We start from the raw sequence: 16800 nt of genomic DNA on the forward strand, positions 1-16800 counted from the left end.
ATTCAATTGAAAAAATATTTTAATTACAGACCTTTTAGACTATTTAAATTCTATTTTTTAGGCTGAAATGACTAGATATTCAGACCATATCTATGGTTTGCAACATGAAATCCTAATTTATATTCAATTAACCAAGGTGCAGGAATTTTTCTTCCTAGTTTGACCTTCTCTCCAGAAAATCACTTCTGAATATTTTGGAATCAGACATAAATGGACTGAATAAAGTCTAAGACCTGATGGCTGATAAGTATTTACGTCAGTTTAAACAAAACTACTGTCCATGTTAATTTGTATTTAACAGGTGCAGAAAAGATGCTGGTGTTAAGTGCACAAGAAGAAAATTGAGATAAAAATGGAAGGCTGCCCATAAACACAATGTCCAATGAAAATAATGGCTTTGAAAGAACTTCTCCTCTTAAGTAACAGATGTTGCTGAACTGATTAAAAAAACCCAAACATAGCTTTTTGGGTCATAGCATGCAACCTCAACTGAAAAAAATATTTCGTGGCCTTTTAGTTAAAGGAGTGCAATCAACAATATTACCAAAACACAAGACAATACATTCTCTGAGCACACCAAAGAGAATAAACCCAGTATTAATCAGTCATATATGCATGACTGATTGCCTATTCCCTCAGTTACACTAATGATGTTTTGTAGTCTGATTGTTAAAGTAATTGAAAGCTAATTTTTCAGGTGGAAGTGCTTCAAGCAAAGAGTAACGTGGATGGCAGCTGAGATACCTGGAGATGCTCAGATACATACAGGTACAAAATTCAAACATGACATTAGAAGAGAACACCGCCCTTATTCACAAAGTAATTCCACATGCAATTCACTAGTGAAATCTGTATGGTCCTTTTTCATAATGGTAAAAATATGATGACAGGAGGAAATGGAATTCGAAGAAACATTCCAGTTCTCATATTTTCTAGAAATCTGACCTTTTCTTTTAAGCATGTTAATTTTTATAATCTGAGTCTTCCAATTAAACAATTTTAACACTGTCTGAATTATGTATATCTACAGTATTATGTATATCTATATCTACTTCATATTTTCACACTAATTTTACACCAACTCACTAAATTTTTATTGTTGTTGCTGAAAGTTGATAATTGTAGCAAGGTGTAGCAAGAATTGGACTTTTTTTTAAGAAGAGAGGAAAAAAAAGAAATAACCTAATGGGTGTCTTGGACTAACCCTTAGTCTAAGCATGTCAGTCTATGAAATGTGTCATTACTGCTAAATCCATAGCAGTCAGAGGCATTAAGAAAAACCTTACCATTCTCATCAAAGAAAGAGGGATTAAATTCTTCAACAGCTTCTTTCAGGGTCTGTAAGAGCATTATTCTCTAAAACAGAAGACATTTACTCTGAGGGAAAGTTTTTCAACAGAACTCTTTTAAAATGCAAGTTAAAAGAGTAGAGATGAGCTAAGGCATTTCTCTAGAAATCACCTTAATTCTTTGGTATTTTTCATTCCCTTAACATCAAGGATTTTATCCAAATATCAGGAGCTTACCAACTACAGAATACATACATATGGTATGTTCGGATTACTAGGTAAATGCATATTTTTAAAAGCTTTTATGGGATGTGCAAAATATGCTGAGGCAGGAAAACAAACAACTGTGCAATGTAACAAGTATTCCTAATGTTTCTTTATTAGTTTATAGGAATCTGCAGCTAGTAACAATCTGCCTCTCACAGTTCAGAGCAAAGCTGCTGATGCACAGCTACTTACTTTGCAGTGGTTTCCCTTGGGAAGTTTCTAAGAACACTTATTTTCAATACAGAATTAAATTTTTCACAGCTAATACAGTATGTAAAATTCACAAACTTTTTCAAACACAATCTATAAAGGAAGGAGTCTAGAATCTACAGCACTCATGCATTAACTGGCCTTCTGTGTTGTCCTATACATTTTCTCTTTTTTTTTCTATACAAGTCTTCTTCAGCATTGTCAGACCTGTATTCTCGAAGACAACAGATGGTTACAAAAAGTCTCAACTTAGACATGTTACAAAAATCAAATCATAACTGAATAACTGTCTGACTAACATTAAAATTTTGTGCTTAATGGAGTTTAGTTAAGAATATTAGCTCAGGAGAACACTGTTAATTTTTATACTTGTTTGTGTGTAAAAATACCCCCTAACCGCCTCCGGGGGCTTGAGATTACTCAGTTATTAGGAGGCTTTAGAGGGAATTTTTACCAAAGACGAGATGAAAGGTATTAGAAGAGGCCCTTTCCCCAGGAGCTTTGTCCCAGGCGTTTATTCTTCGAAATTCCAAGGGGGAAAGAGAAAGAACAGGGAAGTACAGGGGTCTTATCTAGCCTCCCACTCTGGGAGGATGGCTGGCACTCAGCCAATTAGGTCAGAGAAGGAAGGAAGAGTCATTCTACATAGTAAGGAAACTCCAGGGGGTCATAAGGGAGAAACCATTCCCCTAGAGAATTACAACATTTGTGTCCTAGAGAAGAAAGGGATACCATTCAGAAATTCAAACCTGCCTGGCATTGGTTTGTCTTAATTAAAATTCAGCACATTAAACAGGTCAGATCTGTGGCTACATGACATACCAGAACCATGATATCTTTCAATTCTGGATCAACAGTGTCTTGCAAAGGTTCATTTTGACCTGCACTCCAATTCACCACATTCTGACAGCTAAAACTTTGTTTGGAAGAGTGGGTAATGAACTCTGCAACACAACACAGAACTTCAGCTGAAACTTTTAAACTGTGGAATTAAATCAAAATAATGCTTTCAATTTGGTAGCAGCATATCTGACCAAGACTAAAGGCATTATGAAGTCAATAATATCTTGTAAAATAGTCTTCATGCATAGAATGACACTTTTGAACTATCTTGCGCAGCACAGTGAAGTACATGAATTGCAATAGGTGGAATAAAGAACTGAGCACAGAAAAGATGCATTCACAATGAGACCTGAGACAGACAAGTTACTAGTCAAAAGGCATCTTAGGTGGTAATTTTAATACTTAATAAAGGTAGTAACTGTAAAAGTCCTATGCTTCACATTTTAGATAAGAGCTCTCACTTCTGTAAGTATTCATCAGCGTCTCTAGAGTAAACCCCTTATTATACTGGGTTAAAAGACATACAAGTCAGTTGAATCGCTTTTCTGGGAGATGCTTGAGGGAGTGTAGTCAAATTTCTGCTTCACCAAAATATTCAGGTGTGGATGTTACTGCTTCAGACTCTGTATTTTGTTTTGCCATGATCATTGATAACACATATGTGCTGAAAAAAACAGAACAGATTGCAAAAGTATGGTTGAGTACATTATTAATTATTAATTAATTGTTCAGAAATATTTAGGCTTGGCCAACATAGCGATCTTACGATTACTCTTTCCTTTCCAGACATCTGGAATTGAATTCTGATTTCACTTTCTAGCTACAGCAAGTTGTCCCACTTGGAATTCTCAGCTTTGAAGTGCACCCCTGGGAGTACCACAAGAAGGGAAGGTTTGCACCTTTTTTCCATCCTCACCTCTCTGAGAAAAAGGACAGGCAACACAGCATTCAGACAACCCGCCTGACCTGTGTCTGTGTTTCACTTTTGCTGCTGTCTCTGCACATGCTGGCAGTGGTGGACCTGAGAAGCCCTAGGCTCACAGAAAAGGGAATTTAGGGAACTTTTAGGGGGAGGGAACTGTTCACAGTGCTGAGCAGGGACTCCTTTGGATTATTTGAGGTTTTGCAGGGAGTTTTGCACTCACTGAAAGGATCCCAAATCCCTACTATGTCAAAGACATACCTCCAAAGGGCCCCAAGGAGGAGACAAATTATGGGATCTTTATAGGAATAAATTCAGGAAAAGTGGATCAGTGACTTTTTAAACTTTTTTTTTTTTAATAAGAAACTTACATTTAGATCTCTGAAGTGCTCATTGTAGTCTAAGGCATAACCTACCACAAATAAATCTGGAATTTCAAATCCGTAATCTGTTTTGAGACAAATAACAAACACCATCAATACAAGATCAGTGGCAGTTATAAGCCCTTAAATTCATGTGTGGTTCTCAACAAGCAAACTCTACTTATGTGTAGTCAGTTGGGGCTATGTTACTTTTGAATCTGAGACATCATTGTCAGCAGTGGCCCCATAACCAGTTCCCAGTCAGACTACTTGTGAGAGGGATGTGAATAGACAGAGGAGAAGAGAGGATAATTTTGTATAAAATTATCACTGGCACAATGTGAAAGGAAGCCAAAATCAGAGCTGGAACATTCTGCTTGCATTTGGAAGCTCCATTGGTATATATGTGTCATAGTTACTGTCCCGTATCACAGTAATGATGGAAATATGTAGAATATTAAATCAGAAGTAACTTTCAGATATCTATATATTTTCTGCTAAGAACAGCAAAATCTATCTTATATTTTATGCTACCAAAATATATCAAATGCTTCTTAAATTAAAGCTCCAATTTTAGGAAGGTTCAAGCAAATACTTAACAAAGTAAATGCATGCAGTGCACCTCAATTATACAACTCACACTCCTGAAGTTAAGCACAGGCATGCATAATTTTTGAGTGTGAAGGTCGGTACAATATCAGCACTACATAAAACAAGTTAGACTCTTTCCAAATTGTTCTCTAAATAACTAAAGGAAAACCCAAACTTACAGACACAAAAATAGGTCCACATAAAAAATTCTACAGGTATTCAGGGAAGGAATTTATTCAGTTGTTAAAGATTGGGGGTTATATGTGCTTTGGAACTATAAATTTAGGTAAGTGAGGAAATGATACAGCATTGTCAGTGATTTACTAAAGAGATCTCTGGTGTTTTATAAAACACTATGAATCACACTATGAATAAACAAGGACAAAATTTGTTTCATTCAAAAGTTAGTACATGAAAATATAAAGCTACCCTTCATGAATTAATTTTATTGCCTCTTTTATATGTTTAACATTAATGAATCCAATCAATTATATGCCTTAATTTACTGGATTAAATTCTAAATGTTGAAAATACCACTCCACTGTATAAAAAGTTGTACAAGATGTTTGGATCATAGTTCAGATAACAGGGCTAAAAACTAAGGGGCATGCCCAACATTTAAGTAATTCTTGCTTCATAAATTTTCCCTCTCTCCCACATCCCAAATGAAAACCCTTCATACTGCCTCCTGGTACTCACCTGCCTACTCTCCTTCTACCCTCCTCCCCAGCTCAGCTGACCAGAGACTTCTTCAGTAGCAAATACTGGTTGATCTCGTCTAGATGAATCTATTCTTTTGGTATTTAGCCACATACCTGTTATTACATCATTTATTCTAAATAAGTCTAAAATGACAATTGCTTGGTATAGCTCCATTTACAGCTTCATCATAACACAGCATAAGGACCAATAATTTAGAGAGAAGTGGTGCTGGTATGGTGCAAACTGAGCAGCAGGAGAAAGTTTAAAAAGCCCAGTTTATCTTCTGCTTTTTACAGAGTGGGATTTAATTATAATATCAGTGTTTTCCCTTTGAACAGTAATACTAAAAAAAAAGAGAAGTGCTTTTCTGAAAAAAATGTAAATGTAAAACTTGTTAATACTTAGTAACAATAAAACACTTTCATGCTCAGATGGAATCCTGCAGCTCCTCCAGAGAGATGCAATGAGGAAGGAAAAAGAAGAAATGGATATTCTCTTTGATATTGTTTATCAGAGACAGAAGATAAATCACTCATCTTTCACTGATAAAATCAAACCCTTTCAAAATTTCCCAATAAAGTTAGTATTCTGCAGAAAACCTAAGCAGCTTTCCAAATGACAATTATACAAATCCTTCCATTGCATCCCACAGACCCATTGACAATTGGTATTTTACACTGCTTCTAGCAGTCCATAGAATGTTGTGAAAGGCAAGTGACAGAGTAGTGGTAACCTCTTCTACTGTCAAGTAGAGATTTTCAGAACACTTACAATCTGGTCTGTACCCATCAGGCCGAGATGTTCTTTTCACCAACAAACTGTAATTAAAAATAAAACAAACCCCATTTAAATCTAGATATGTAACTGAATAACACACATAAAAACTGCTCCCTTTATCAAAAACCTTCTGAGCCATGTGAGTCCTTGTTTTTGTTCTCTTTCTCTTCCTGAAAACATCCTGATTGCAGGGAAGAGCTGGGTGTATTTCTCTCCCAAGTCCATCAGTGCCAGTCTTGAAATGGCTGGAGGGTCATTGCCAAGGCAGAACAATACAAAAGCATTTCCCCTCCTTTCCTTCACCCTCCCCTTGGTGACTCAGGCAGCTCCTCTGCGCAGCACTCCTTCATACTGCAGCATCAAATTAAAGCAGGATCTCTGAATGGGAATCTACTCTGGAAAATATGCTGGACTAGACTTAGTAATTAATAAGTTTTGTGATTGCTTTACTCACCTTGCCACTTTAATCATTTTTGGCTTGTATTTTTCTATATTGTTAAGCAGAACCTTCATGGTCCTTCCAGTTCCAACAATATCCTTATAAAAAAAGAAAAATAAAGTAAGTAAAACACAAATGAAAGCTGAAAGGAGGAAATCTGGAAATGACTGAGAAGTTCCACGTTCTTATTTTGTGGAGATGATTTATTTTTCCAGTGCATTGTAAACCATATCCAAAAAAGGTTATAATTGAGTTTAAACTCTTTGAAGCTAGAACTTTCTATTCATAAAATTATCAGTTCAAGGACTGTCCACTTCCTCTTGAAAACAGCTACATTGCAAGTACTCGGGATGTAACTCAGGACTGGAGATGACTCTACCGGGCACTGCAAGGATGCAGGGATAAGACTTTCCGTATTATGCTCGAGATCACAGTACATCGACATTTCTCCATGTTGGGACTAGGTCTGCCCTATTTGTTGTTTTATTAGCACAGTACAAATGTGGTTTCTCCAGAGCTGCCATATCCAATATCATCTCAATGAGATCAGTAGGTACCTGGCTAGAAAACTGACCATGGAGAGCAGCTGTTGATTCTGAACTCTGGGGGTGGATTAGCAACACCTTGTCTCTGCCCTCCAGCTGTTTAATAGCATTAATGAAATATGCTGTGGACATTTTTAATTTCTGTTAGAGCAGCTGGAATGAGTAAATACGGAGCTCTTAGCAGCTATTCAGGTAATCAGCTGTCTCTGTGGCTGCTGGCTTTTTTTCCATCCTTTGCTAAGAGAAGAAGTTTCAACAGTATAAAGTTCATTACACTGTCCAGTTTACATCCCACATAGGCAGATGGGTTTTGAAATGCCAGGCAGATCCTAATGTGCTCTCTAGCTGTCCCAGTTGCTTATTCAACATTTTCAAAGAGAATCACCTATCTTAATTACATGAGAATTTGGAGCACCAGAGAGGTGACATGTTCTTTCCCTCTACAACTGAACACTGCTGACTTACATCAGCAACAGCTCTGTGATGGGCTGTCCCCCAGGGACACGGCTGGGTGGAGAGCTGGATGCAGGAGTTGGGGGCCTTGAGGGAATGACTGACACTCCCAACCAGACTTTGAACAACTCTGGATCTGTAAAGCGTATATATGCAGGGACACTACTTCAAAGTCATGCACCTGAGAAATGCAGGGGATCACTGCAGTTGATTCACTGTTCTCCAAGGAACAGAACAACTTGAAGAACAGGAGTTGTTGAAACCACAGAAAGAACAAATCAAATGAGGCAGAAACAAAGACTCCTGGGTACCACAAGGCAGAGCACCAGTTAGAGTGACAGCAATGTAGTTTGATCTGTCATGTAATTGCAAAAAAACTGAGAGGCCATTAAGCAAATCAACCCCTCTCCCTCTTCACCACCTCCCAGAGAAAGAAGTATAAACACAGACAGGATTTAGAAACTGAACAGCCAATCATGATTTGGCTGTGTGACTTTATCTAAGTACAATATGACATAAGCACCCAGCTTACCTCCACAATTAGAACATTCTGGAAGAAACAAACAAAAAGGAATACAATTATATAATATTCACATAGTAAAAGCAACAAATGTTTAAAAAAGGAAAACGAAGATAGGTCCATGTGCGTATGTACAATACAGTAGGACACAAGGAGTTTCCTGTTTCATTTTTGTGCCCTGAAAAACAGCCAGCCATAAGAGCAAACCTTGCAGTCAGGGACCACAACTAAATTCAGCTCTATCTAGATTATCCTCTTTGTCCAAGAACAGATGTAGCTTTGGAAAATAAAATTAGATGGAAGAATTCCAAATAGGATGAGCTTCAATTCATTCCAGCATCTCTAGCTGTGTACTGCAGTGTACCCTATAGTTCACTAAAATACTATTTCCAATGTTAGTATGAAAAAACAGCAATAATATTCTTTCTCTGAAATAAATGCTCTTCCTCCCTCCACCCACACTCCAGCAACTTCACAGTAAATAATTATAGGCCAAGTTGTAACACCCACTCTCATACTGCAAAGCACCCTCTTTCTTTTCAGACACTGCTGCTGAAATCAGTATTATTTGAAGAGGAGTGGCCCAGCCAAGAGCAGTGATGTTAAGCTTTATAACAGTATCATCACACAGGCTGAATCTATTTGCTGAAATGGTTCATCACTGTTCCAGGAATTACAATGTCTAAGGAGACTTCAGTTCTACTAAAAGCAATAAGATGTAATGTCCTTATTAGAAGAAATAAAAATCTGTTTATTAGTAGGCATGATCATATGCACGACCAAAAGGATGGACTCTTACAATCTTGCATTAAGATCTACTTTCTAAAGTGAAACCTGCAGTAGCAAGAGGAAAGTTATTTCACAAATACCTTTATCTATCTATCTATCTATCTATCTATCTATCTATCTATCTATCTATGTATACATCTTACATGGATGTGCACGCTCTGTGTCCTGAAAAACCTCGAGACCACATAGTTTCGTATCCATGCAGTATCCACCAGCCTACTTTACATTCCACTTTCTTTCTATCAGGCTTGTTGGCTTTGCTACATACATAACACGGAGACTGTTTAACTTCCTTTTCCATAACAGAAACCCAGGGTTGAGAGTTGTAAGAGAGACTCAAACACATGGAGAAGGAGTGTTGAAAGGAGCATGCTCACAACCAGCACACCATTAACAGCTTCATTAACTGATATGTAAATAATTTTTAATCTTCAAACTAGAAATTATTAATATAGATTATCCATATTTATATTCATACTGCAGCTCTTTCTAACAGTCACAGTGCTTGGTAGGGAGACACGGCATAGTTCATGCATTAGGCACTGCAGAAACACGTTACCACACACTGGTATTATACCTGGATGCTTCTGAAATGGCAAAACACTTGGTAAAGGTGTGGAGGGAACTCCCGGTAGCAGTTGAGCAAATGTCAGCAATGGAGATACCACTCAAGAAAGCCACTAATTTAGACTGAGCTCTGGTGGAATGTATATTAATCTTGGAGGGAGGCTCCTTTTTGGTGTTTTCATAACAGGTTTCACTGGTGGTTATCCTGCTTGGCACTCCTGACTTTCAACCTCTCAGCTGCTGACATAACAACTTTGGATCTCAAACACCTAGTCCTGTGAAGGCAAAAAGTTAAAGGCCTCTTAACAACGAAAGTCTGAAGACACCCTGCCTCTAGAAACTTCTCCCTTCAAGAAAGAATGGAAATATATCAGTTGTCTAGATAAGATGAAGACCCAAACCATGTTCAGGAGAAGCTTATGACAGGTGTGTAGGAACACAGTTTTTGAAGGAAACCATTTGGATCCAAAACAAATTTTGTTCTCATCTGGCTTCCTATATGGAGTCATAAGTGGGAAAAACACTTCTGAGGACTAGCTCAGGACACCTGGGTCTGAGGCATAAGGAAATTACCTGATTCAGTCAGTGGACACCTGAAGATAATGTGCAGGAGTAATGGCTTAACCACCCCAAGGAACTTGTGCAGCTGATGATGTATGTAAATATTGATGTGTTTATACACACACACACACACACTCACACACACACACACACACACACACACTCACACACACACACACACACACACACACTCACACACAGACACAGACATACATATATATGATATAGGGAGAGAGCAAAAGAGTTGACAAGAATAAAACCTCACCAGAACTAAAAATGGAAATTAACTATTTTAGTACCAGGTCCAGTGAGAGTAACCATGATCAAATACAGCCCACAGACCTCCAGGCAGGTCCACAGTGTTGAGACAGGTTCAACAAAGTCAGTCTATGAGACAGGGTCTGGGTCAACGTTTTCAGTAATGTACAGGTTTGGCTGCAGCTGAGCTGTAGGTCAGTACCCACACAGTACAGATCAGGCATGGACGAAGAGCCCAGGGCTGAGCTGGTGTTCCTGTGCCCACAGGTGTGAGTAAAGGCCCCAGGAGACACAGGTCATGGCCATTAGCATCTATCAGTGCATCTCTTAGTGCACTGTGAAAGACTGAGAGAAAAGCAAAGTCCTGGGACATTTAATTGACAGACAAATAAGTTTCTTTGCTACTACAGTTGCTTCAGCTGTTCTGTCAAGATCAGCAGTAGGGATTCTCTTGCTTGCTTACATGTGGAAATCACAAAGTTGGGCAGAATGAGGGGACAGCAGCCTCATTGGCCATGGAATTTCAGTTAACCAATAGGGAGGAGTAGACCCTACTATTTAAATTGTGAGAAAAAGCATCATAGACATTAATAGAAAATGGATCTGAAAACAGTATGAAAGATCATCTTCTGCTGGGCTACAGCAGAAATTTTAAACAATCCTCCACAGATACCTGATTTACCTCTTCTAAAACACGATGAGTACTTCAGAACCTCCCCAGAGAATGTGCCTCAATACCTCATTACCTAAGAGCAAAAATACAATTAGAAAACTTCTGTGGATATTTGGCCTGAACTTGTTTTGAAGAGAACATGGAAAAAGCTTTGTTTTCTTCTCTTTTTTTGTTCTACATTTGACAGACATATTTCCTCTGTTTCCTCTTCTTCAGATTAAACAACCTCTTTTTATTCAACATTTTCTCACAAGTTATATTTCCTAGCTTTCTGATCACTCTTTTGTTCTCCTCTGGAGTCAGTCCAATTGGTCAGAATCTTTCTCCATTTGTGGTGTTCCAAACCAGAAAGAAGTCTTTTCCAGTGTCAAGAGGAATAAAAGAACCACTTTGTATGCTTTATAAATAATCCTCCTTTCTATGTACCCCAGTACAACAGTTACATCCTTTATAAAAATATACTGCTGCCTCATATGTAACTTGTGATCTACCTATTGTCTCCATGACTGTTGCTGAGTCAGTCCTCCCTCACTTGCATTTATGCAAAAGATTACTTCTGTATAAACAGAGAAGTTGGTATTCGTCTTTACTGTCATTACATGTCATTCTTTGAACCAAATTCTTAAACAAATTTCTTAGGATCATAATATCTTGTACTATTTTTCCAGGTAGTATGAGTACCATTAAATGCTAATTCCATCTTTTCAATCATGAATTAAATATCGTATAGTCCCTGGAGACAGTGCTTTAATGCATCTCGTCTGACAGTGAAGCATAATTAACTGTTTCTTGAGAACAGCTTTCCAACCAGTTACACACCTGTCTAATAGAAATTTAATCATGTCTGTGTTTCCTTATCACAAATGACTCATATGAAGGAAAGAGGATTAACGTGGATCCAGACATGCCTGAAAGGTTTGTCTGGCCACAGGAGTGATAGTCACCTGCACATGACTTCCTCTGAAGTGGAAGATCTCATATTTATTGACTAACTTGAGAAGGAAAGATTTTGGTGGATGGCATCTCTCAGCCATAGAGTCAAGGAGTCCAACTGTTGCAAATCATACGCATTGGGGAAGTTCAGATATCTAGGCCAGAAAACACAGATGCCGTTTTGTATTATGCCCATTCTCATTATTTCCGAAACACTGATGATTTTCTGTACTATGGAGAAATACTGTATGTAAGGCCTTTGCAGTGGAAAAGCCACTATAAAATATTTAGATATGAAAACATTTTGTAACTATAAGTAAGCAGGCATCCTAACTGTTCAGAGTGATACTTTAATCTCTGTTATCATTATGCAGGGTTACTGTGTCTAAAGTCTCCATACTTTTCAGTCATGAACTACTGCTGATGACTGAAGGCATTCAGAGTACTTTGCCATACTCTGGTGTACAAACCCTCTCCTACAAAATACTGTGCTGGGAAACTGACTGTATTGCTGCCTGTCCCCTGCCTTTCTACTGTTGAAGCAGCCTACAGATAGAAGACTTCAGAAAAGGAACAGAATAGCAGAGGAGTAGAGGAATAAACTGCAAAGTGCCAAGAAATGTTTTGATGTAGTGTCCAAGACTAGATAGCGGTGATGTCTAACTAAAACTGGTTGAAATAGATTAACTTATCCTTGATCAGATGGATAACAGAGGATGAAAGAAGAATGCAATGGATATGACAAATTAGTACATTATCAGTAATGTCACCATCATCCTAAAGGCACAGCTGGCTGTGCCCAGCATCTCTCGTGAAAGCTCAGTTACGTGGAAGACCTTATTCAGCTTCACTGTGAAATCCTCATGTGGGCTGGTGCACAGGAGACTGGTAAAACTCATCAGCTTGTGGTGCTGCAGAGCAGAAACTGATAGCTGGACAAATAGGAAGCTAAAGGACACAGAAGAAAAGGTCTTTTGTCAAATATGTGTGTTTGAAGCTCCTGTACCACATAGATCAAGAATGTTTTGTCCTTTCAGATATATTTGAGACAATTACAAAGAAGGAAACCACATGAAAAGAAAAGTAATCCAGCCTTCTGGATTCTGTCTACTTTTGAAACTCAGAGAACAGGATATAGGAATATTTACTGACATCTTGACTAAAGATGGCTTAATTTCTAAGTAGAGACATCTTCACCAATACAATCTCTGAAGTAAATCCAGAAATCTAATAATGGCACTAATTTATCTTAGAGTGAGACAGAGTACAGACAGTTTTTAAAAACACGTCCTGGAAAGATTTCATACATAGTCCAAATAAAAAGGGATGCTGGCTTCAGAGAACGAAACACCTTCCTGTTGAGTCATTGCAAAAGAATCAACATTGCAAAAGAATCAGCTTCCACTACTAATGGATCAGAGAGATGGTTGGGAGCTGACAGATTTCCATGACTGTGGTTCATTCAGCGTTTACACCATTTTTTACCACGTAGCTGGCAGAAGGTAGGCTGGTGCAACACAGAGTCAAAGAATACCTCAAGTTGGAAGGGACGTATAAGGACCATCAAGTCCAACTCCCTGCTCTTTGCAGAACTACATAAAACTAAACCATATGACATTGACCAGGTGCTTCTTGGAACGCTGACAGGCTTCAGATCCTGGCCACTTCCCTGGGGAGCCTGTTCCAGTGACTTGACCATGGATTCAGTGAAGAACCTTTTCCAACTGTTCAATCCAAACTTCCCCAGATATGGCTTAATTCCATTTCCTCCTGTCCTGTTGCTGGTCACTAGAGAGCTGTGTGCACTGTCCATCTTTAGAAAGTTGTAGGCTGTGATGAGGGCACCCCTCAGCCTTCACTTCCTCAGGCTGGACAGCTCAAGTGACCTCAGCCACTCTGCAGAAGTCTTGCCCTTGAGCCCTTGCACCAACGTGGTTGTCCTGGACACACTCTGATAGTCAGAAGTCCTTCTTGCATTGTGGCACACCCCAGCACTTGGGGTGCGGCCACCCCAATGCAGAGCAGAGTGGGACCCTTCCCTCTCTTTCCTGGCTCACCATGCTGTGCCTGATGTCCCACAGGATACGCTTCATTCTCTGAAGCCAGCATCCCTTTTTATTTGGATTATGTATAAAAATTTTTCTGGGACAGGGTTGGCCCTCCTGGCTGCCAGGGCACTGCTGGTTCATGTTCAACTTGCCATGGACCAGGACCCCCAGGTCCCTTTACATGGTGCTGCTCTCCAGCCTGTCATTCCCCAGTCTGTACATATAACAGGGATTACCCTGTCCCAGGTGGAGAATCTTGTTAAATTTCATATGATTGGTGATTGCCCAGCTCTCCAGTCTATGCAGATTTCTCTGTAAGGCCCCTCTACCTTTGGGGGAGTCCACAGCCCCTCCTGTTTTAGCATCATTGGCAAATTTTCTTAATGTACATCCAGTTTATGAGTCCATATCATTTATAAAAACATTAAAGAGCAGTGGCCCTAAAATTGTCCTCTGCGGTTTTGAATGTAAAGGGGTGCTGTGAAGCTTAAAATTCTCCAGTTTTGAGTGATCAGGGCACACCCAACTTGCAACTCTGTACATGAACATTTGAACTGAGCAGAGGTAATATTTGTGGTGTGAGCTGGATCTCCACAAAAATAAAATTTATGCTTCTATATTCATTTCTAGACAGTAGAAAAAATGGCCCATAAGAGCATGTCTTGGGTCATCTGGAAAAAGGAGGGTTTAGACATTTCTAGTACTATGCAAAATAAAGAAGAAATAACTTCTAATCCCTGGGTAGCATGTGACTTTGTCTCTCATGCTAAAGAGAATTCTCTGTGAATGTTAATTTTTTAAAATAATGAACAGAAAACATGCAAAAGTTGAAAATCTGTCATTTAGTGCTTTTTAAAGCCACACAAGTTTAGACACTGCAAGAAAGTATGTTGTTTTTACAGTATATTTTAAAAAAATCCCGACTTACAGTAAGATTAAAACTACTCCGGCACTGAGTCAATACATTTCTATTGTTTACCTTCCCACAGGTCAGTAATAAATGGAACAATGTCAGCTAACAAAACCAAGCAGAATAAAGAGAGCTTGTCTGCCTCCTGCCTGACAGTAGTAAGTGCTATGGAAATTATTTTTCATCTTCCTGGAAAAGAATAACAATTTTTTTTCTAGACTTGGATTTTTATGTTCCATTCAGAAGACTGTTTTCAAAGGAAAATTGCTATGAAATAGTAGTACTTTGAAGTTAGCCCTGAATAAGACTTTGAAGAAAACTGTGGTTTTGAATTAATATAAAATGTGAAATTTTAACAAGGTAGAAGTTCTAAGTTGCACATTTACAAAGGGGGAGTATTTCCTTGAAAGCTGAAACTATACTTAAGTAATCAAATAAACTGTACTTAATGCCATACTACAGCTAAGAGGACAAACTTAGCCCTCACATGTATAACAAGAAAATCAGGTAGGTACATAAAGAAGGTACTTTCTCCTTAAATGTTTCAACATAAAGTCAGCAGAATAGCATACACACACTTTTTTTTTTCTTTAGTAGAAAGAAACAAACAGAAAGAATTTAAAACTGAGAAAAGAAAAATTATTTGAGACCTGAAAAAAATACCTTAGAGTGAAGTAAGGTTTGTAGCAGGAAGTAATAGCTTTTATTTAATTAACAGCCCATTTCCCAGTGGGGGAACATTTTTCACAAAAGAACTTTGACCTTTCAGCCCACAGCCTCAGAGAGACCACAAAATACCTTCAACAGCTGAGCCTGGGAACAAAAATTCAGAACTGCTGTATGCACTTGAAATCATGGACTGAATAAAATAGTGGCTTTACAGCACATTATAATCCTCCACTGCAGCTGCCCTTCAACTCATTTATCAGTGTTCCACAGCTGATAATTTCCTCTCTTATTTTAGCTCAGAGGAATTCTTAGCATTTTTACCTGCCCCTCTGGTCACAGGGCAGGTGATTATGTAGGGCAATCACTTTTCTTATCCCAAATTGTCTGATTACCACATTAGGTTAAAATTAAAAGTTTCTCCCAATCTGTACTTAGCTTGAAGTTTGCTGATTCTATGCAGACCAACAGAAGGATCAGCATGCTTGAAATTTCATTTCTTCCCACTATATCAGTTGCCAACTATTAATTTCCTGTTGTTAATTCCACCTTCAAACCTTGTCTCATTTACATCCTACAGTATGCCAGTACTGTACAGCAGGCTCCCAATGGATTAGTTTATAGAAAAGAAGCTTAAGTAATACTTAAGCTTAAGTGTGATAGACAAGTATGCAACCATATGGCAATATAAATTTGATAATGGCAAACTGCTTAATCCAGTAGGCAAAGGTAGTGAAAAAGGCCACAGTCAAGGACAAAAAACTGTTCATATTCAGAAAAGAAAATCAGGTTCACCATTTTAACAATGACAACAGTTGACTATTGATATAACATGACTCATATATGGAGGCTTCTCCATCAAGTCTCTAAATCAAAATTGTTGGTAGTTCAAAAGATACACTGTAGGTACAGTGAAGAAATTATCATTTGGGGCCTAATCACCCAGAAGTTCGGACAAGATACTTTTGGGCCTTAAGATGAAGGAATCTCTAAACAAAGCCAGGTGTGTGATCAGGCCAATTAACTGTCCTGGGAAGGAAAAGAAGAAAGGGAAAAGAATGAACCTTAAAGTGGGAAGATTGGCATAATTTGGTCTGATGGAAATACTTCTATCTGCAAGTCCCCAATGATATCCTGAGTTCCTTACTGTCTCTTTCTTGGATAGAACTATTCTTAAACTCCTTGGGAGTCTTTGTAACATTGCTGGTTGTACCAGCTTGCAAAGTACGCATGAACACACAATGTTAAGAAAAGGTGAGATCATTTAATTTGTCCAGTTCTACAGTGAAAGCATATTTGTAAAAACAACTCCCACCACCTTCCCCCCACAAAATCTCTGTTTTCTCAATCTCTATTTCTTGTTTTATGGGGGTAAGGAGATTAAAAAGGAACAATATAGTGTATTTTCCTTTCTCTTTAGATAAATTTCCATTCAGTAGTCTGCATTTTCAGTTAGATTCTTTCTGAAGACACCT

General features: G+C 38.3%; 1 protein-coding gene across 3 annotated transcripts in view; it reads right to left on the reverse strand.

Annotated features, from left to right (window-relative positions):
* Nucleotides 1-1666: 1666 nt before the first annotated feature.
* The window catches only part of PRTFDC1 (phosphoribosyl transferase domain containing 1), a 42280-nt gene continuing 27146 nt past the window's right edge, over nt 1667-16800 (reverse strand). Inside the window, exons 5-9 of one of the 3 annotated variants that reach the window (XM_066199147.1) lie at nt 7933-7950; nt 6418-6500; nt 5958-6004; nt 3903-3979; nt 1667-3273 (exon numbers count right to left, since the gene is read on the reverse strand). In XM_066199147.1, coding sequence (XP_066055244.1) covers nt 3226-3273; nt 3903-3979; nt 5958-6004; nt 6418-6500; nt 7933-7950 — 273 coding nt within the window. In that variant the 3' untranslated portion in view covers nt 1667-3225. The remainder of the gene's footprint in view (nt 3274-3902; nt 3980-5957; nt 6005-6417; nt 6501-7932; nt 7951-16800) is intronic. The other 2 variants (XM_066199156.1, XM_066199167.1) reach the window with 2 other exon arrangements.

The sequence above is a fragment of the Chamaea fasciata genome, unplaced genomic scaffold (genome assembly GCF_029207755.1).
Source record: "Chamaea fasciata isolate MVZ Bird 193981 ecotype frontalis unplaced genomic scaffold, bChaFas1.0.hap1 SCAF_1, whole genome shotgun sequence".
In the NCBI taxonomy this organism is placed as follows: Eukaryota; Metazoa; Chordata; class Aves; order Passeriformes; family Sylviidae; genus Chamaea; species Chamaea fasciata.